Source organism: Fusarium falciforme, chromosome 5, assembly GCF_026873545.1.
Source record: "Fusarium falciforme chromosome 5, complete sequence".
Taxonomy (NCBI): Eukaryota; Fungi; Ascomycota; class Sordariomycetes; order Hypocreales; family Nectriaceae; genus Fusarium; species Fusarium falciforme.
The window spans coordinates 1,650,776-1,671,296 of NC_070548.1; the positions used below are offsets into that span (position 1 = coordinate 1,650,776).

The 20,521-nt window shown below is 53.6% G+C and overlaps 9 protein-coding genes across 9 annotated transcripts; 5 read left to right on the forward strand and 4 right to left on the reverse strand.

The window, feature by feature from the left end:
- Positions 1 to 1,051: 1,051 nt before the first annotated feature.
- On the forward strand, positions 1,052 to 2,273 carry NCS54_00674100 (RRM domain-containing protein; the record flags this gene model as incomplete). The annotated part of the gene is made up of 6 exons (XM_053152188.1): positions 1,052 to 1,134; positions 1,541 to 1,597; positions 1,652 to 1,751; positions 1,816 to 2,033; positions 2,095 to 2,174; positions 2,224 to 2,273. 6 exons carry the CDS (start codon positions 1,052 to 1,054, stop codon positions 2,271 to 2,273), a joined length of 588 nt encoding a protein of 195 aa, XP_053008163.1.
- Positions 2,274 to 3,701: 1,428 nt separating this feature from the next.
- NCS54_00674200 (Hypothetical protein) lies at positions 3,702 to 4,960 on the forward strand (the record flags this gene model as incomplete). The annotated part of the gene is made up of 5 exons (XM_053152189.1): positions 3,702 to 3,710; positions 3,809 to 4,144; positions 4,203 to 4,478; positions 4,533 to 4,669; positions 4,720 to 4,960. 5 exons carry the CDS (start codon positions 3,702 to 3,704, stop codon positions 4,958 to 4,960), a joined length of 999 nt encoding a protein of 332 aa, XP_053008164.1.
- A 696-nt stretch (positions 4,961 to 5,656) lies between these two features.
- NCS54_00674300 (60S ribosomal protein L18-B) lies at positions 5,657 to 6,501 on the forward strand (the record flags this gene model as incomplete). The annotated part of the gene is made up of 4 exons (XM_053152190.1): positions 5,657 to 5,660; positions 5,826 to 5,930; positions 6,003 to 6,370; positions 6,424 to 6,501. 4 exons carry the CDS (start codon positions 5,657 to 5,659, stop codon positions 6,499 to 6,501), a joined length of 555 nt encoding a protein of 184 aa, XP_053008165.1.
- A 250-nt stretch (positions 6,502 to 6,751) lies between these two features.
- Positions 6,752 to 8,081, reverse strand: NCS54_00674400 (FtsJ domain-containing protein; the record flags this gene model as incomplete). The annotated part of the gene is made up of 7 exons (XM_053152191.1): positions 6,752 to 6,832; positions 6,890 to 7,051; positions 7,114 to 7,242; positions 7,308 to 7,625; positions 7,682 to 7,708; positions 7,771 to 7,824; positions 7,881 to 8,081. The coding sequence occupies 7 exons, from the start codon at positions 8,079 to 8,081 to the stop codon at positions 6,752 to 6,754; spliced, it is 972 nt and encodes a 323-aa protein (XP_053008166.1).
- A 517-nt stretch (positions 8,082 to 8,598) lies between these two features.
- On the reverse strand, positions 8,599 to 10,367 carry NCS54_00674500 (Hypothetical protein; the record flags this gene model as incomplete). The annotated part of the gene is made up of 3 exons (XM_053152192.1): positions 8,599 to 9,948; positions 9,998 to 10,282; positions 10,347 to 10,367. 3 exons carry the CDS (start codon positions 10,365 to 10,367, stop codon positions 8,599 to 8,601), a joined length of 1,656 nt encoding a protein of 551 aa, XP_053008167.1.
- A 500-nt stretch (positions 10,368 to 10,867) lies between these two features.
- NCS54_00674600 (Hypothetical protein) lies at positions 10,868 to 12,035 on the forward strand (the record flags this gene model as incomplete). Its single annotated transcript, XM_053152193.1, has 4 exons — positions 10,868 to 11,215; positions 11,284 to 11,384; positions 11,441 to 11,796; positions 11,851 to 12,035. The coding sequence occupies 4 exons, from the start codon at positions 10,868 to 10,870 to the stop codon at positions 12,033 to 12,035; spliced, it is 990 nt and encodes a 329-aa protein (XP_053008168.1).
- A 655-nt stretch (positions 12,036 to 12,690) lies between these two features.
- Positions 12,691 to 14,160, reverse strand: NCS54_00674700 (Hypothetical protein; the record flags this gene model as incomplete). The annotated part of the gene is made up of 5 exons (XM_053152194.1): positions 12,691 to 13,116; positions 13,326 to 13,643; positions 13,732 to 13,858; positions 13,929 to 13,966; positions 14,119 to 14,160. The coding sequence occupies 5 exons, from the start codon at positions 14,158 to 14,160 to the stop codon at positions 12,691 to 12,693; spliced, it is 951 nt and encodes a 316-aa protein (XP_053008169.1).
- Positions 14,161 to 14,841: 681 nt separating this feature from the next.
- On the reverse strand, positions 14,842 to 15,819 carry NCS54_00674800 (Transcription initiation factor TFIID subunit 8; the record flags this gene model as incomplete). The annotated part of the gene is made up of 2 exons (XM_053152195.1): positions 14,842 to 15,509; positions 15,564 to 15,819. The coding sequence occupies 2 exons, from the start codon at positions 15,817 to 15,819 to the stop codon at positions 14,842 to 14,844; spliced, it is 924 nt and encodes a 307-aa protein (XP_053008170.1).
- A 1,661-nt stretch (positions 15,820 to 17,480) lies between these two features.
- On the forward strand, positions 17,481 to 20,198 carry NCS54_00674900 (Hypothetical protein; the record flags this gene model as incomplete). The annotated part of the gene is made up of 1 exon (XM_053152196.1): positions 17,481 to 20,198. One exon carries the CDS (start codon positions 17,481 to 17,483, stop codon positions 20,196 to 20,198), a length of 2,718 nt encoding a protein of 905 aa, XP_053008171.1.
- Between the last annotated feature and the right edge of the window lie 323 nt (positions 20,199 to 20,521).

Genomic DNA, 20,521 nt, shown 5'->3' on the forward strand with positions numbered 1-20,521 from the left:
ATTGGATCCTCACCTTGCCTGGATCAGGCTTGCAGATGGCCGGGACGCTCGGAGGGCGAGCGATGGATCCCGGCGGTACGAAGCGCGCGGGCGCCGAGCGATAATAGCCACTGCCTCGGTCTTCTTTGTAGAGACTCCAAAAGGCGAGGCTGCTTCACCTCACATGCAATTGCACTAAATTCACTGCACCTCATCACTTCACCTGCTGATCAACCCTTGGTGTAAGGTGACGCGACATGACGAAGGAAGGACCCTGTTCAGATTCCCGATTCGCCGTGTATTGAGGAACCTATGACCTCATACCAAGATGCAGCGTGTCCCGTCAAATCTCTATCAGATTCCATTCCATGATCATCTAGATGACCGTCGGAGTCCGGACTTCATATCAGGTCCGCGGTCGCCCGGCGACATCAGCTCCGCATTCCGGCGTTTAAGATCGGGGGCAACCGCCGAGGTAGATAGGCATTGGGTTTGTGTGCCACTGGCCTCCATATATGTCAGACACCTCAATGTCATCAGCCCGATATATCCCTTGTCTCCCATTTTCGCCGTTTTCGCTCAAGGAGTTGGAGGCTGCGCAAGGCTGAAGAGTACTGTAGTACGGATGGTCGGTTGACCTGACCAGGGCAGTGAGCCACAGGAGCTAAGAAGCACCTAACCACCTCTGCGCCCGTTCATAGCTATATCGGGAAGTCAACGAGAGTCTGACAATAAGGCTTTGCCATCATTCTTTCCCGTGTCCAGATTCTCTGCTTTCTCTTTGTAATTAGGTAGTTGTCGCGTTTAACTTTTTTTTACAAAGTGACTTCCCTTCCAGCCTCATGGACTGTCCGAGAGTTGGTCCAGGCAAAAACGTATTATGTCAGCATCCGGCTTGCGGATCAAAACTTTCCCTGCCTTACCAACACCTCGTGACCACACGTTCAACTTTGATACAACATCACCAACAAGCACACTCTCCATCAATCATCTCCTCCCCAAGACTTTTCGGAACTGCTTCATCGGTTCCCCTTCCCCAGTCGCTCAGTAGCGTCATCTTAACACCTTCATCATGTCTCGCGGTGGCACCACTCTCTACGTGACCGGCTTTAGCCACGGCACCCGCGCTCGCGACCTTGCCTACGAGTTCGAACGGTATGTCAACCTCGTCCACGCCCACGCTCACGCCCTCGTCCACGCCCACGTCCTCTCGTTTTCGCGCGAACCCACGTCCGCATCCACGTCCTAGGCTAGAGAGCTTGTAAAGCTGTCTCTGCCTGGGAAATGATGCCTCGCCGTCCATCGTCGTCCTCGCGCCCGCCCTCGCCCTCTCGTTTCCGCACGCGCCCACGTCCCCAGCCTTGCATCCTCCCCTCTCTTGTCACGTTCTGTCGATGCGTCCGCTCGTCCACTGCGCAGTCGCTTTTCGTTCGAGTCGACGCCGAGTCTTTCAAACATCGGCGCGAGAATACACATGGCATTCCATGTTCAAAAGGGGGCCCCAAGGCGTTATGTTGGATTACGCTGTGCTTCTGGCATATACTGACATACTTATTTGCAGCTATGGTCGCCTTGTGCGTTGCGACATTCCAGCTCCTAGGTCGACGTCTAGCCGTCTGTGGGTGTTCTCACTCCCTTCGCTCTCTGCCTCACTAACTGTATCCGCCATTAGCTTCGCATTTGTCGAGTACGAGGATCGTCGCGATGCCGATGATGCTTACCACGAGATGCACAACAAGCGCATTGGCCGTGACGACATCCTGAAGATCGAGGTGCGTTTTCTCGGAACACTTGCAGCCTTCCCGCTCCTGGACAACTTTGCTGACATCTACATAGTGGGCCCGCACTCCTCCTTCCGCATCCTGGCGTTTCGAGTCCGGTCGCGACCGGGACCGTCGTGGTGGTGGCCGCTCTCCCCGACGGGGACGTTCGCCCTCCCCTCGTCGCAGCACCCGCGAATACTCGCCTCGCAAAGACGAGCGACGTGACCGAGACCGCGACTACGACCGAGACAGCCGCCGCGATCGGGACCGCTCCCGCAGCCCCGACCACCGGTAAGCCTACACTTGACTACTGCATCCATTTCTGTTGGAGATTTGCTAACACAAGTTCTAGGGACCGTGAGCGTGATTCCAAGGATGAGCGCGATGACCGTGACCGAAGGGAGAACGGTGTTAACGGCGACGAGCGAAAGCGTACGTATTCTGTCACATCAAGTAAATACCATGCTGACCCCAGACATAGCCCTGGACAGCCCCCCTCCTGCCCATGACGATCTCGATGTCGCCGAGTAATCTTGTCGCTTGCAGCATTGGGAAGGCCCGCCGGGTATTGGCCGGGCTCTTCACGCAAAAGTTTCTGCTTTCTGACTGGGCCTCGGCTACTTCCCTCACTTGACAGGTTCAAGATGTTTTAATATTGATTGAATACCCCGACCGGGTGCATGGTAGCGTACAAGCAGCGACGTCAGCCACAAGGTCGGGTAGGGTAACCTTGTTTTCCAAGACTGGTGGTTTTCGCCACGGCGCGTTTCATTTGGAAGTAGTACTCATTCGTAGGTAGTTTAGACTGTTTATACTGTAACATGTTTCAGCGCAACGGGTCACGAATTTGTATTGCCCAACTCCTCGATTGACTCAGCTTTCTTTAATACAAACCGCCGTGATGACGTTGGATGCGACCTCAGAATATGACTGGTTCCATTGTCGCGCCTTGCTCTCCGTCCAGTCACATTGCAGGCCTGTCATGTTCCCCTTGTCCCTGTGTCTAGCCAAAAACAGTGTGGTTGATGGCTGTGGGCTTGGCGACATCCGGCGTCAGGTTGACGCCTCTCTGAGTCGATAGAGTAGGCAGACAGGTACACAGTACTAAGATCGCCTCAGGCTGTCCGTCCACGGGAGTAATATACTGTCGCCAGAATTCCGATGTGATTTCAGCTTGGTAGCATGCTGATGCAGGTCGCTGCATGACTCAAGATCGTCTGCGTCGTGCGCGTGTCGGGTTGCAGTCATTCAACCTCATCTGCTGTCAACCTCGGGTCTCACCCCAGCCCGATCAGCCTCCTTCAGCCAGCCCCAGGATGTATACAGTACAGGATTGGCTACCCTACACGAGCCAAAGTGCCTGATCTGGCTGCGAGGTTTTCCCCTCCCCCACTATTAAGCGTTCCAGGTCCTTTCTTGCTTCCCCCGAGCGGAAACCGGGGGGACCACGCGCGCGCCCCGAAGTCATCCGCATCGCCGGTTCACGCGCCCCATCCGCCTCCTCACTGACGGCACCGAACACCCTCTCCGTCCGACTACATCCCCTCCCGCACCCTCCAGCGAGTCCATTAAAAGGCGACAGCTGCCGTGCAATCTGCGATTCGGCCCGCCCATCACCCGCCCGCACGCCCCGTCGCGTGTCGGTCCCGGCGCAGACGTATCCCGGTTCTCCACCGATGGTTGCCGACAGGCTCTTACCTCTCCTTCCCAGCATGCAATCGTCGTCCTTCGAACCACAGTAACACCTGGGGATATTATCGCTCGATTGGATCTTGCTGAGGAGCAAACCCTCGACACTCGCGGCCCTCACCCGAGCCTTGAGGCTCGCCCAATCTCGCTCGACATTGGAATCCTACCAGCAACTGCGAACGCCATATTCATCCAACCAAGACGGGAGACTCGTCTCGACCCAATTGCAACCGAGCCCTAATATACGACGCCTTAGGGCCAATCGCCGCCATGTCTGCCGTATGTCAATGCCTACTAGTCGACCAGAGCTCTGTCCTCCTGCTCGCCAGGGGTAACTTTTTGCTTCAGCGAAGCCATGCTAACTTTGGAACTCTCAGCCAGGGTCAGAAGTGGTCAATTCGGAGCCTGTGGCCTCTGACCGTCTCCTACAGGTCCGAGATACTCTCTCACGACCAGTCGTCGCCGCATTCTGCGCAGGCGGTGTCGCCGGTGCCGTTTCCCGAACCGTCGTCTCCCCCCTAGAACGGCTCAAGATCCTCATGCAAGTCCAGAGCGTCGGTCGAGATGCGTATAAGCTTTCAGTAGGAAAGGCGCTGGCCAAGATGTGGAGGGAAGAGGGTTGGAGAGGTTTTATGCGCGGAAATGGCACAAACTGCATTCGAATTGTGCCATACTCGGCTGTCCAATTCAGCAGCTACAACTTCTACAAGCGAGTACGTATAATGGCAGGGTCCAGCGAGAAGTCGTTGTCAGTAGCTGACAACAACCTAGAACATCTTTGAACACTATCCAGGCGCTGACCTGTCACCACTCTCGCGCCTCATCTGTGGTGGTGTGGCCGGCATCACCTCGGTCGTCTTCACATATCCCCTCGATATTGTACGAACTCGACTATCGATCCAGTCTGCAAGTTTTGCCGAGCTAGGAGAGAGACCGGATAAATTGCCTGGCATGTGGACGACCTTGGTTTCCATGTACAAGACTGAGGGAGGAATGTCGGCCTTGTATCGGGGTATTATTCCCACTGTTGCTGGTGTCGCACCATATGTGAGTCCTATGTTTCAGCCATTCGATCTCCTAAGCCAACGCTAATTGCTTCAGGTCGGTCTCAACTTTATGGTGTATGAATCAGCTCGAAAATACTTGACGCCGGAAGGAGAGCAACACCCGAATGCGACCCGGAAGCTGCTGGCCGGTGCTATATCTGGAGCCGTAGCACAAACCTGCACCTATCCCTTGTAAGTTTCGGCAAAGAAACGATATCAACTATTATTGACTCTGCATGCAGTGATGTCCTGCGCCGTCGGTTCCAGATCAACACCATGTCGGGCATGGGTTACCAATACAAGGGTATCACAGATGCTATCCGAGTCATCGTGATGCAAGAAGGACTGAAAGGTCTTTATAAAGGAATTGCCCCCAACCTTCTCAAGGTGGCCCCCAGTATGGCGTCGAGTTGGCTGAGTTTCGAGATGACACGCGACTTCCTGGTCAACCTCGGCCCCGATGCTGAACCACACTCCCTGTGATTTGGGTGTATAAGTGTGTGAGCATAGTCTGTAGGACAGGGAGTTTTTCCAAATTTGCTTGGGTTTGACGGCCGGTACGGGGGATGAACAAAAAGGAACAAGGAATGGCGCGACCACGGGAGACACGAGGTAGACGTGAACAGTCATGGGACAGCATTTGGGATGAGGGCAGCCCGATTTATATAGTGGGTGCTGTGTTACTAGACGTTATGGAGGTTGATTGCCACATGAGGATGGATACCAAGGCATTTGACAATAGATGAGAGCCGCCACCAGTTATTTTGAACATTCAATCGGTTGCGGAGATAAAAATGAAGGATTTTGCTATCAATCTTGATATCTTCACATGTGCTGCTTGTCAATGAGTTTGCATCATGCATGGTCTCCTGATCAGGATGGGGCGAGGATCGGTGAGCTCGGTGTGAAACCCAGGGGAAGGTGAAGGGATGGGGCTAGCTCCCGCTCTTGGTGACGCTAACCTCGATGGGGCGAATGCTCACAGCGCTGCACGAGTCACGAGACACGCAATAGTGCCCTAACTGCCACACCTGACCGCCCCAAAATTGCTCGCTCCTGCTGTGGGCTAGGCCCCACCAACCCAAAGCCCTTGAATTTTTCGAAAGGTGAAGGAAGGGTTGTCTGTCGCATCCAACTCCACGCCCAACATCGCCAAATTTCGCAGCGACAACCGCCGCCATGGGTACGTGAAGCTTTTCAACATCAGCCTCTGTATGCGAGTAGAGAGAGTGCATTCGTGCACTCTCTCTGCGACCAAGGCACCATCTTGTTCGCGAAAGCGCAAGACAGCGTTGCCCGTTTTTGAGCATGCTTGAACCAATTGGCTGACGATGGCTTCACCTCACAGGTATCGATCTGAACAGCCACCACGTGAAGGGCACTCACCGCAGTGCCCCCAAGAGCGATAACGTCTACCTCAAGCTCTTGGTGAAGCTCTACCGCTTCCTGGCTCGTACGTCCACCCTTTCCGCACCATCCCACACAACCGAAGAGCACGGGAGCTAACCACAGAAAAAATCACCAGGCCGAACTGACGCCTCCTTCAACAAGGTTGTTCTCCGACGTCTCTTTACGTCCAAGATCAACCGCCCTCCCGTTTCCCTGTCCCGAATTGTCGCCAACATCAACAAGGAGGGTGAGAAGCGAACCGTCGTTATCGTCGGCACCGTCACCGATGACAACAGACTCCTCGAGTTCCCCAAGGTGTCCGTCGCTGCCCTGCGATTCACCTCCACCGCCCGCGCCCGCATTACTGCTGCCGGTGGTGAGGCCATCACCCTGGATCAGCTTGCTCTCCGTGCCCCTACCGGTGGCAACACCCTGATCCTCCGTGGCCCCAAGAACGCCCGTGAGGCCGTCAAGCACTTCGGCTTCGGCCCCCACAAGCACAAGGTACGAGCGTACGGTAGCTATGCACTGGTGACAGTCTCTAACAACCATTACAGAAGCCCAAGATCCAGTCCAAGGGCCGCAAGTTCGAGCGTGCTCGTGGCCGAAGACGTTCGCGCGGTTTCAAGGTCTAAGCGTGAAGTGGGAGAAAATCATTGGCCTTGGGTGGAGTTTGGGCCAGCTTATGAGGCAATTGATGTCGTCTTTCGGCTTGCAACTGGGTCTTACATGGAATTGGCGTGCCTAGGTATCACAAAATTCATCAATGAAATTCTCGCGGATTGCTGCCGCCTTGATCGTACCATTGTCCCAGTGAATGAAGTCTAACAACCGTATGCCATTATCTTACAGCGATACATATATCTTACAAGGGCCATAAACATCCTACTCGTCCATGTGGGAGGGCGGCTCTATCACAACACCTGGTTTCCTCCGTAGCCCAACAAAGTATGATTCCCGACTCTCCTATTGTGATTGTCAACATGGTTCGCGGCTGTTGTAACACTTATGAATTGCACATACCTTTCTTGAAGACTCTGGCTTCTCTCGAAAGACCTTAGCAAACAGAGTCTTCAGTTTCTTCTCGAATTCTTTATCCTCTGGTCCCTGGTAAAACTTGCAGACAAAGTGCCCGCCAGACTTCAGGGTGTCGCTAGCAAACTGGAGGGCGGCGGCACACAGATCCTGTAGACCAAGGGTCAACAATGTATCCTTTATCGTTGTTGGGAAGCTTGAATGTTGCTCACCATGCTGCCGGCATGATCTCGAAAGGCGTTGCCGCTCGTGTTCATCAACCTATGATAGGGATTACTCAAGCTGTTCACGTAGAAGCCGGAAGTTTGGTCCCAGGGTGCTGACATGTCACTTAGAACAACCTGTATAGGCGGTTAGTAAGGATTGTACAGAGGCCAAGATAACCGCAAGGGAGGTGCCAACAAACATCTACAAGACGTTGACTCGATGTGCCTGACTCTGAGGCTTCTGATGATCCAGATTCAGAGCTTGCGTGCCGTTCCATGTCGATGTAGCTGGGACGATCAATTTCCGACGCCTCAACCTCGTCAGAGGCACTCGGCCCGGCCTCGTGCTGCAGTGGCGGAGGGCGTTTATGAGTGTCGAGGATGAAGTTCTTGACCATTTCTTGGACATTTGGAGAGAGGAAGTCGCCTTGGAAGGTGGCAACACCTTGCGGCGGCTGAGCTGGGATGAGATCGATACCAATTACTCGACCATGAGGTCTTGTCCTATCCACGGCGACCTAGGAGAATCCAGTAAGTCTGAAGTCCCAAAAACAACAGCAAGAGAAAGTCTAACCTGTGACCAACTTCCGGGGGCATATCCCTATCGTGACATGAGCTCGAGTTCGCCCTAAAACGACAAACTGCTCTAATCAACAAACTCACCAGGTCAACAACTGTCTGCCCATTGTTCTTGAACAACCTGTACTTGGCATCCATCTGTTTTTCTAATCAGAACCATGTTCCGGGACTATTGCCAAAGACAGGGTACACACCTCTAAAAGTTTGAACGCTGCTCGACTCTTGAGGCCTTGGACTTTGGCATTCTTGGCGTACGCATCGCGGCCTTGACGTTGCTTCCAGCGGGACCCCGATGAGGACCAGCGAGCAGGGCATCCAGTAGCTCGCGCAAGTGAGAATTGGAGGTTAGCCAGGCCTCCAACACCTACGACGCATGGCGTGAGCCGACTGTTCATTGCATCTGTCTGCGTTGATGAGCAAGGTTGTTGGTTTTGAGTCTGTTAAGAGAGACAGAACAGGCCACTAGGAGAAATATGGCCTAGATGCTTCTCTACAAAAAGAAAAGAAAAGAAAGACTAGAGCGTCTTTTCGAGTAGCGATCCAGTGTCATTGATGAATGATGGTGGTGGGAAGCGAGTAAACAACAGAAGTTTTTCAACGTCAAAGTCTGACTAACCTAGACCAATCAATCGATCACGAAGTTGACACAACCTAGTTGTATCCACGACGAACTGTACATACCTAGACGGCTGATCACATACAAAGGATGTATACAGAGCTTTCACTGCATATAATCATAAATAAGGGACGAAGTGAAGGAAAACATGCTCAGTGAGCTCCAGTTAAATCAGCTACCAGACGCCTTTCCGTGAAACCAAACCCTATTCCCAATACCTAGCCAAAGACCTTCTAACGCCAGTCATGCAATGCTTATCCACAGGACAATGTCATGTCGTCCGTTCCCATCAACTACTACTGCAAGAAGCTCGCACCCACTCCACGTCTATCCCGCTTCAACGGCGAGAATGTCGCACCACCAAATGCGCTTGACGCACCCCCCAAGGGCGCCTTGAGTCTGCGGCCAGGTGCCAGCTGAATCTTTGCAGGTCGTGGCACCGTCGTCTCTCCATCCTCCTCGTCAAAAAGCGTCTTATTGGATCCACCAAGGATCTTGCGCTTCTTCTTTCGCCCATCGGCATCGAGGCCAGCCGCATTGCTAGGCTTGAAGAGGCTCTCAGCCACCTTCGACTTCAGCTCTGGCACCTTCTTCGGCATCTGCACAATCTTGTTCTCCTGTTCTCCAGCCTCCGCCTCCTCCATTACCATCTCTAGCTTGCTGGCAGGCTTCGCTGCCTTGTTCTTTCCTCTTGCTGTGACCGGCATGTTCTTCTTGGTCGTGGGTGCGTCGTCCAGAGCCTTCCTTGGCCTGCCCCTGGGCTTTCGTCCCTTGGCGGCCGAGGCGTCCTCCGCATCACTAGCAACACTAGCATGGCCTCCCAGGTCCATCACATCTTCGGCAGGCTCTACCTGAGCAGGCTTGACAACCTCGTCGGCATCCTCCTCAGGGTCAACGATGGGCTCGAAAGCCTGAGGAGCATTACCCGTGGGTGATTGGATCTCGCTGAGCTCATCTGAAAAGTTCTTGGTGCGGTTCAAAAATGGTGTGATCGAGAATGTCGACTTTTCTCCAACCAGGGCATGCTCGGCTCCGCGCTTGTTAAACGGTCGCTTCAGTGTTGCTTCGTCCGGACCAGGCGTTCCGATGCTGATATCCTCGAGGCTCATGTCTTGGGCACGTCGCTTACGGCCTGGTTCCTTCATGGTAACCGTCTTCTTGGCTGGCTTGTTGCTCTGTGCGGCCTTGCGAGCAGCCTCCAGCTCAGTGCGACAGGCCTCGAGTTCGGCTCGTGTATTCTTGAGGTCTGTTTGAGCATGCTTTCGCTTGCTTCGTGTCTCCTCAAGGAGGCCCTCAAGTCTTTCGACTTCACCTCGAACCTCCCTCAATTCCCGGTTGTGTTCCTTCTTGGTCTTCTCCAGCTCTCTCTTGGCTTCTTCCAATTGGTCCTTCCATTGATCGTCATCGCGGCTCTTCGACTGCAGGCGGCTCTTCGATCGCTTCTCGTTTTCCAGTTCGACCTCCAGCGTGCTAACCTGGCGCTCAAGGTCCTGCTTCTGGGCGATAACGGCGCGATGGGTTTCGAGCTGTTGCTTGAGGTGGTTGAGTTCGGGCTGAAGTTGATCCAACTTGTGGCTGAGGGCGAATTTCTCTTGCAAAATCTTGTTCGATTCTTGTCTGAAGTCGTTAAGCGAAGCAATCTCCATCTATGTCGCTATTAGTAAAGTCCAGGTATTCTATACCCACGCGTCTTACCTGGAGAGCTGCCAGCTCCTTATCCTGCTTCATCAGTCGCACATCCCGGTCCTCGATCTTCTTCTTGCTCTCACATCGCTCGGCATGTGAGTCTTCCTTTTGCTTGCTGAGCTGCTTGACCATAGCATCTCGCTGGATCAGTCGATCCTTGAGCAATGCATTCTCGTCACGCAAGGTCAACAGGCGAAGCTTCAGAAGGCGAGCCTGCTCGTCGCGGTTGGTCAAGTCCATCTGGTGACTCTTGCCCTGATGCTTTAGTTCAAGCTCGTTGATCCGAGCAATGCGCTACCATGTCGCCGTCAGCACTGGGTCTAGGTTGACTGCGTGATAGCTTGTGAGACCGCCATACCTCGCTGGACCTGGCCTTCATCTTGTTGATGTTTTGCTTGGGTTAAGCAGCCTCTGACAGTGCCTAAGATGAATAGCAAAGATTATCGATGATAGCGAATGTTGAGGCCTCAAAATATGTGAAAGATATCTCGAGGCGAGCGTCATGGACGGGACGTTGGCAGAAGTTAAGGTGGGATGGATGCAACGACAGTTCCGGTCGTGTTTTGGCCCAAGTAAACATGGTGCTAAATTGGGCTAGCCTACGGGCGCTTAGCTTTAGTCACGTGAAGCTGTCTCATCCAATCGACACCGCCCCCCACCTATTCATGGTGCGCGTTGGAGACAGCTTAGGTAAGGTGCTCGGCCATTTCCAGAATGAGAGGCCACCTCAGCTTCACCTCATAGCTCCGCGACCTATCCTAGCGTCAAGGTGGTAGCTTGTAGAGTCTACGACTTTGACATAACCTATCTCGAGGCCAATTGGCCCTTTTTCTTCTATTTCTTTCAAACGCCGCCGGATCTATTCAACCTGCAGTCGCCATGCGTTTTCTTTCGTCACTCCTTTCGCTCGCCCTCCTCGCGACGGGTGCTGTCGCAGCTAAGAAGTCGACGACCGAGCGATTCAACGAGTTCCACGTCAAGCAGACCTCGAACCCGATCAAGCTTCGAGATTCTTCATACAAGTCCCTGACTGCTACACCTCGCGACTACAGTGTTGCTGTTCTCCTGACGGCTGCTGATGCACGATTTGCTTGCCAACTCTGCCGCGAGTTTCAACCCGAGTGGGATCTAGTTGGCAGGAGCTGGGCCAAGGGCGACAAGGCCGGAGAGTCACGTCTGGTTTTCGGCACGCTGGATTTCACCGATGGCAGAGATGTCTTCATGCAGGTTGGTATACCGGCAACAAGCTACATTGCCTTCAACGGTCATTAGGGGTTTGATCTGACTTCGAGCAGCTTGGCCTCCAAACCGCCCCTGTCCTCCTGCTCTTCCAGCCTACCCAGGGCCCTCATGCCGTCGCAAAGCAGGACCCTTTGCGATACGACTTCACCAACGGGTGAGAAACATTAGCCTTTCGCCTTCTGTGAGCATGTAATAACCTAGGATCATCAGACCCGCGACTGCCGAGCAAGTCCAGATTTGGCTCGCCCGTCATCTCCCAGGCCGACCTCATCCTCCCGTGAAGCGACCCATTAACTGGATGCGATGGATTTCTGGCATCACCATCGTTCTCGGAGGTTCAACTGCACTCTACGTTGCGTACCCTTACGTGCTGCCCATCTTTCAGAGCCGAAACCTCTGGGCTTCCATCAGCCTCATCTCGATCCTGCTCTTCACCAGCGGACACATGTTCAACCACATCCGCAAGGTTCCTTACGTCGCTGGCGACGGACGAGGTGGAATTAGTTACGTTGCGCCCGGTTTCCAGCAGCAGTTTGGCCTGGAGACCCAGATTGTGGCCGCGTTGTGTAAGTCCATGCTTCGAACTCATGATGGTACTAGGTGCTAACTCGTTCGACTAGACGGTGTCCTGTCGTTCTGCGCTATTTCCCTGGCGATCAAGGTCCCCCGCATCGCTGATGCCAAGACTCAACAGGTCGCGGTCATCGCTTGGGGTGGTGTCCTGTTCCTCGTCTACAGCTTCCTTCTCAGCGTGTTCCGCGTCAAGAATGGAGGTTACCCCTTTTCCCTGCCGCCTTTCATGTAAAGGGGTGATTAGAGATAGACCAGGGCCTATCTACTAGTCACTCGAATTAGGTCGGGGTGTTGATATGGATGAAGTGCGAGGAGCAAGGTCGACACTTGATCAAAAAGTGCTGGCTCTGCTCAATCCCCCATGCCGTGGTAAGAAGGGGATGAGTAAATCAAAACATGCATGGTGTACAATATTGCCAGTTAGGCGTTTCCCTTAGACGGTTCAAATGTAGCATGACAATAAGGATGTTTTTTTGGTATCTTGATAAACGTTTGTCGTAAGCCCTGGGGCAATCTGGTGACCTTGCTAGAGCAGGTGATGGGGGACGGGCTGACATCGCAAGAGACAGTGCGGAGGATGCACACAACTTCACACCTTGCTGGCAAGCTTCGCCGCACACATCTTGATGAGAATCACTTGGGCACCATGTCATGTTTTAAACTCGAGTTCTTTATTGGAGAACAAAAGGATGAATCCCGGTACTTTCAGGGGCTGCTTATAACCAGCAAATGCGTGATGCCCTCGTCAGATTTGAGTCGCCCCCCCTTCCTTTGCATCAATAAAGACCAAACGAGGAAGCCAACCATTTGACGCCCCACCAATGATCTACCTTCTTCCGCTCGCCTCCGGCCTCGTCACCACGCTCCTTTTTTAGGGTAGAGCAAATTTATGCCCTCGACATGACACCCCAGGCACGGATGATGTTGTCAGTGTAACCAGCGAACAGAGTCTGGCCATCAGCAGACCAGGCCAAGCTGACACACTCGGGCTCCCGGCTCTTCTTGCCAGTGTCGGGGAACTCGGGCTTGAGCTCATCAACCTTGCTCTTCTTCTCAAGATCGAAGATGATGATGCTGCTGGCAGTGGCAGCGCAGAGCCAGTATCGGTTGGGGGAGAAGACGAGAGCGTGGATCTCGTCGTTGGCGTTGAGGGAGTAGAGGTGCTTGGACTCGTTAAGGTCCCAGAGCATGGTGGTGCCGTCCTTGCCACCGGAGGCGCAGAGGGAACCGTCGGGAGAGATGGTGACGGTGTTGATGTAGCCAGTGTGGCCGATGTGGTCGGTCTGGAGCTTGCAGGTGGAGAGCTCCCAAACCTATAAGCCTGTTAGAATCATGAAATGATACGGGATGCATCAGGTGGTGAAAACAGGGCTGTGTATAAACCGGATCAGGGCAATGGTGAAATAGTTGTCTCATGGCCTGTGGAAGCAGGCTCTGAAGTAGCAAATACTTGGGTTGCAAACATCATGTCGATTGGGAGTGTGTAGAGTGCTTCAGCAGCACATTCGGAGCTGTTACTGACCTTGACGAGCTTGTCCCAGCCGCTGGAGACAATGACGGGGTTCTGGGGGTTGGGGCTGAAGCGGACGCAAGAAACCCACTCGGTGTGGCCCTTCTCGGAGATGGTGTACTTGCAGTCACCGAGAGTGTTCCAGAGCTTGATGGTTCGGTCGCGAGAGCCGGAGACGATCTGGCGGTTGTCGGCAGAGAAGCTGACGGAGAGGACGTCGTTGGTGTGGCCAACGAATCGTCGGGTGGTGGTGCCGGTGGCGAGCTCCCACAGACGCAGGGTCTTGTCCCAAGAGGCAGACAGAGCGTAGGCGCCATCGGAGGAGATGACCTAGATCCAACAAATATCAGCCCGAGTTCTCGCTTCGTCCTCCTCACCAAGGTGCAGATAGGCGTGGCGGGGCACAAGATGAACGTACACAGTCGGAGACGATGTGAGAGTGGCCGTGAAGAGATCGCTTGGGGTAACCGTATTGGGTCTCATCGCGGGTGAGGTTCCAGATGATCAGAGTCTTGTCTCGGGAGCCAGACAGGAGCATGTTGGGGCTGGAGCGCGATCAGTCAGTTGATGGCCTCGAAATGGGTCAAGACGAGTAGAGCTCTATATCGAACGTACTTCTCCATGGAGGTAGCCAAGCTGGTGACCCAGCCATTCTGTAAAAGTCAGCTTCCTCTTCTTGATCCCAAAAACTCATCGCCTTCCGCGAGGCCGACCAGAAGCATGTTGACGGGGAGCATCGTGGCCAACCACAGTCGCGATGCAGCAGTCGGCAGCGGCAGGAGGGAGTTGAAGAGGTTCGACGTACGTGGCCCTCGAGAGTGCCCTTGAGGATCAATTGTTCGGCCATTGTTGCGGTGACGAGGCGATGCAGAGGATCAGGGTGCGTGAGGGAGAAGAAAGAGAGAAGTCAAGGGCTGCTCTGCAAATCCTAGGCCTGGTCGGATCTTGGAAGGCTTCGCCGGCAGAAATTGGGATTTTTTGTGTGGGTTAAAAATTAGGGCCGCACGTTCGGGCTCCGCTTTGATTGAAGCGTGCCCGGTGTGCAAACAGCGGGTACGTACCACTGTGTGTGCGGGGCTCAAAAACTGAGCCACATCTCAAGCGAAAGCCACAGGCTCCAGCCTCACTGCAGCCGCAACGCCTAAGAAGCAGCAGAAGCTCAGAGGTCTTGTTACATCAGCCCAGTTGACGGTTCTCGTACAGCTCATCCTCAATGAGAGTTTTACTATTACTTTCGTTAGCCTTTCGGTCTTCAAGATGGGGAGGGAAGCACGTACTGTGAACTCCATTTAACCTCCACACACGATCACAGTTCATCCATCATCCAGAGACGCCGGGACCTATGTTCAGGTTGCTGTGATTGTAAGAGGCTCACTCGCTGCCACATGGCATCTACTTTCATATTAGGTCTATCCCTCACTCGAGCTCAAATAGCAAGGCCATGAACGCCAAACGCCATCCATCCCAAACCACTTATTCATGGGGTATCATGTGAGCCATCGTTTCCAATGGATGCTTGATCGACATCTTACAACGCCTTCTTGCTTGCCAAGGTAGCCGACCGTTTCCCTGCTCTGGGAACTTCTTTGCGAGAGAAAAGGGCCTCGCCATTGACAATCATGCTGTGGTCCGCAATCTCCATCTGATCAGTATGCTCCCCCTGGCCTTCCGCGGCCATGAACCGTTTCATTGTCGATTCCCATAGACGGAACCGCTCCTTCCCATGAACATCGCGCTCAACCAGCAGCTTGACTTCTTTTTGTTTTCGCATTTTGGATGCTCGTACCAGGCGGCGAAGTGCATCTTCGCCCTGCTGAGCTGTCCTTGCGGCGTCTTCCCGGATTCTCTTAGGGTCGCGAATGTTGGAATCCTCCTGTGGCGTAAACTTGTATGTGTGTTTGCTGGGGAAGTCTGGGAACGATGATGGAACGTAATCTTTCTCGTCTTTGTCCGGCTGTCCGCTCAATTCTTCGCCCAGGAGCGGTAGTGTGGTGTAGGCGTCTTGGTCTTCGGGGAGCACATCGGCGAAGCTGGGAACGATTTGTTTTTGGGGGATCGGTGGTCTCAGGTGAGGCTTCAATGATGAAATACTGATATTGTGCCGTCGTAGCGCGTGTTCAAAGTCGGTTGCGATGGGGTGTTCGCGACGTGCAGCCAGGGCTAGACTTTTGGCAGCATCGATCATACCCTCGAGATCTGGTAAAAGCGCGTGAGCGACGAGTCAAATGTTAGCTATGAGCATATACTGACACGTCTCCACCATTGCGGTAAAGCTCTCCAGCGCCTCAGGGCTTGCCGAGTCAAAGCCGTCATGCTTGAGAACCATGGCGATCGAGCGTTGGAGACCAGCTCGGGCCTGGTAGTGCGGGTTCGGTATCACGGATCCGATTGCTCTTGGCCCCGTCTCATCGGGATTTGTGTCTTCGGGATGTTCATCGTGAATTCGGGGCCGCTTTGGATCGGGTTGCTGCTCGTCGGCTGGGGAGAGGCTTCGCTTTGGCGTCATCGCGAAGGTCTTGAAGGTGCTCGGGACGTGACAATTTCGACGACGCGCTACTTAGGGCGTTTATGTGGTTATTTTATGTGCGGCGAGAGCATCTCATTGGTCTTTGGCCCAGCCCTGACGAGTATTCTAGGTAGCGAGTGATAGGCGCAAAGTTGTTGACGATGGAATATGTTTTGGCGATGTCGGGAGGAAGGTTGGAGCTGCAGCTCCTCCACCAAGGATTCAAGCTGGAGAAACTTCGGCTCATTGGTCGACGGCCCTACATGTCAAGTCCGAGGCTAGGACTTTGTATCACCTCTGGTTCTCGTTTGATTCATCACAATTGTTCCTCTTTGAGGTTCTAATGTAATTCAGGAATGAATATTGCGACCTGTGCATGAATTTGGGCGTAAACCTTACCACTGGTTTTGGTTTCTGAGGAGTCATTTGAACGTGGAATTCAATATCGACTAACTTGTGGTGTGGCTCGTAACGCCCATCACAATGTCTGTGCAATCATCCTCCCAACTGAGACAGGATGATGGTGTCAATATCAAGACATGAATGCGAAATCACGGGCGAGAGCAAAATACGTCATCGTCGCTACGTGTAGTCCGAACAGAGTGACCCTGGCGCGATCACCCATCATGATCGCCTGGTCGAGACATGCAGGGAGGGCCATATAACTTCCAGAAAAGAATGAATCTCTCCAGGGTAAACTGCCAAGGCGTGCGTTGCAAGGGCTCACCAACACTTTGGCACCTGAGCAAACGAGTCTAGACCGAGTGATCGACGCCGGAGATGTCCCGCAGAGAGGATCCGAAATTCAGAATGTGACCCAACCCACGGTGTCTGATTGCCGCCCTCCTGCAGGTCGCCGGGATTGTGATCATCTCAATATGATATTGCTGTGCGAGAGCGGTGTTTTCCGTTCGGTTGCTTTGACCGACACTTGAGACAACCACCGGTGGATGGACTGAACCCTGCATCTTGGGCTTGACATTGGACGTTGGCTGAACTAGCATGTCAGGCTGCATGTCCTATGATGTGACAAGCGAGTCAAAGCATCAATCACCTTGAGACTTAAGAATCGCTCATTTACTCTGTCTAACCGCCTGCGTGTGTGACATTCTGAGAACCCCCGCGTCTACACCCTCTTCTTGGCTTTTGGCTTTGTCTTCAGGTCCCGCAATCGGACTGGCCCCTCTGGTTCTTGATTCTAGGGCAGGCAAATTCCATCCAATTCTCCCCATCCAGGATATAAGTGTGTGTGGTTGATCACGTTCCGAGCCGCATATCACCACCGAACATTGAAACAGCTCCCCCACCAGATATATGAGCCGGAGGCATTGTTGCACCAACCAGCCAACACCGACGGTTGCGTTCCTCAACAGTCCCAACGCGATAACCTGAAACTCTTCTGCACCCGCCTACCCTGCACTCCCAGAGACACTTTTTGGGTTTGCATCACGAAGCATTTTTGCTCCAACACGACTCTGTATCCCCTGCCCTAAAGCCCTCAACATTGCGGCCGCAACTTCCACTAGGTACAGTAGATTGCGGGCATGTCCCTCTGACAAAGTCCAACATATCTTGTTCTTGGCTTTCCTCTTCTTCCTGTCTTTCAGATACCCATCAGATATACATTTTTTATTATTATCCCAACCTCTCCCCCCTACACCATGTTTCCTTTTGACCACTCCGCCCTTCCGCAGCTCACAACCCGCAAGGCCCTTATCGGTGTTGATTTTCAACACGATTTCATAGCCCAGGATGGTGCACTGCCAGTCCCGGAGCCAGAGGGCCTTGTGGATAGAACTGTCAAGCTCGCCAAAGTGTTTCGGGATGTAGGAGATGTCGTTTGGATCCAATCGCAGTTTGAGGAGACCCGGCCTGTTTTCGAGGACCAAATTATCGTCACAGACAATAAGCCCCTATTGCGTCCCTCTTCGAGGGGTCGAGCGAAGCTGCTCCCAGTCGAGGATCTCGACGTGGCTGGACCGCCGGATGCAGAGGCTTTCCTCAGCCACGAAGAACCTGTGTGTGTCAAGGCGGACACACCGGGCTGCCGCATAGCTGCGGCCATTGAAGAGGCATCGCAGAAGACGGACATCAAATTAACAAAGTCGCACTATTCGGCGTTCCAGACGACACAACTGTTGCGTATATTGCGCGCCAAGATGGTTATGGAGCTTTTCATCTGTGGTTCCTTGACCAATATTGGCGTCCATGCAACGGCACTCGATGCTGCGGGTCACGGCATGGCCATTACGATTGTTGATGATTGCTGTGGCTATCGAACAGAGGCTAGAAAGGCATCGGCGATTGCATCCTTGATCGAACTCACTGGCTGTGAGGTTGCCTCGTACGAGGAGGTCCTGGAGAGCCTGCAGCCTAAACCAAAGACACCCAAGGCGTCGCGCAGCAAGGCATCCTCACAACAGTCGAAGCGCATGGAACCATCACGAAGTGTCAAGTCCGGCGGAGACAAGGACGTGCGCGACAAGAGTCTCTCACCATCAATCGTCAAGAACATGACAGGCCTGCGATTAGCTTCAGATTCGCCAAGCCCCGCACCGACTGGGACTCAGCCTCAGAAAAAGGCGTCGACTACAAGCGCAGCTGAACGCCATGACTCAGAGGTCAAACCACCTTCGAAGACCGACGAATCGAATGACGTTTCTCAGACAAAAACATCAGAGACAAAGGACACAAAAGAGATACAGGATGTTGGTGAGGCGGCTGCTATTAAAGGAGAAGCCGGGAAGGCGGTTGAGACCAAAGAAGAAGAGACACCATCTAAGAACACCAATAAAGACGAACAACAATCCAAAACATCAACAACAACACCACCCCAAGTAGATCCGGACATGGCCCAGACCAAGACTCCGATGGAAAACGAAGAAGGCCATCTCCTGCAGAAGGGTCTCTGCGAGGGAGACACTGATATCATCGAGAATGTCCTTCCAGACACTCTTGTCGATGGCATCTTTGAGAAGCTACGTGACGAGGTCCAGTGGCAGCGCATGTCGCACCAAGGCGGAGAGGTCCCACGACTGGTGGCCGTCCAAGGCGAGGTTGGTGAAGACGGCACCATCCCAGTGTACCGTCATCCATCCGACGAGTCTCCCCCACTGCTGCCGTTCTCTCCAACCGTTCTGGCCATCAAGGCCGAGACGGAGAAGCATCTTGGCCACCCCCTGAACCACGTCCTGATCCAGTACTACCGTGACGGAACCGACTACATCTCTGAGCATAGCGACAAGACCTTGGATATTGTCCAGGATTCTTATATCGCAAATGTCAGCCTGGGTGCCGAGCGAACCATGGTCTTCAGAACAAAGAGACGGGATAAGGACCCATCTCGAGACGAAGCCTCGCCAGCCGATCTAAAGAGGAAAATCCAGCGCGCCAGACTTCCACACAACTCTTTGTGTCGATTGGGCCTGAAGAGCAACATGAAGTGGCTTCACGCCATCCGCCAGGATAAACGACCAAAGAGCCAAAAGACTCCAGCCGAGCTGGCCTACGATGGCGGCCGAATCTCTCTGACATTCCGCCAGATCGGAACGTTCCTGAACCGTGAAGAGACTCTCATCTGGGGTCAGGGCGCCAAGGCCAAGACGCAAGAGGAGGCTCATGCTGTCATCAATGGCCAGACTGACGAGGCCATCGAGATGCTCAAGGCCTTTGGGACGGAGAACCACGCCACAGAGTTCGACTGGGATGCCCACTATGGCAAGGGGTTCGACGTGCTGCATATGAGCAACGCACCGCGACTCTTTACCTGCGGGGATTCAGTGGCCAACATGCGTGCCGCCCTCATGCTGGCAGAATACGGGGTGAACTACGCAAAGGGAAGCATCACGGCAGGCCCCGACTCTGGCCCATCCAATACTGAGAGCGGCGCCATCAAGTTCACAGACAAGGACAAGTCAGCTGTTCAAGGTGACTTGGCTGTCATGCTGTATCTCGATGCTCGCTATGGTCTCGGCAAGCCTGGAAGCACCGCCCGAAGCCCAAAGGAGCTGGCTACCCAGTTCACCCGCTTCCAACGTGCAATGTCAGTCCTGGATGCCTGGCGCAGCTTGCCCAAGGACACCGCCAGCGGGAAGCGTGACCTCAAGTCCCTCAAGCACGAGCTCGAAGTCTGGGATAGTTTCGTCGCCGAGACTGAGGGAGCTTTCCTTGCCGGCTCGGAGCTGTCTCTGCCTGACTTCGCCCTCTGGCCTGTCTTGCATTCTATTGTGGAGGAGTCAGGGCTGGAAGCTCTAGAAGGATTGGATAAACTGAAGGATTACTATGAGAGAGTGGCGGCAAGATCTAGCGCGAAGAAGGTTCTGGGCAAGGGGTCGACTGCTCCTCCTCCTCAGGCTGAAGAGCCATCTACCAGCACTTAGTTATGTCACGATCTTATCACTCTAGCCGTGTTTCGTCTTTATTTGGAGGACTTTGGGTCATTGGGCATAGTTGTTGAGATCACCTAGCTACTTCATGTTTGATATCCTACATTTTTGCTCGAATTGAGAGTTGACTCAAGTCACATTGCACTGGGTTTTGCGAATTTCTGTGAGAGGGGTGTAACGGTTGAGTGAGGTGAAGCCATAAACTACATCCGTGGAGTAGTGGTCTCGTCTCATCTCACATACCTATGTTCAATTCAAGTCCCAGCAGAGGCTCGGACGAAGCAAGGGTCCAGCGGTACACTTCTATGTGGTCATAA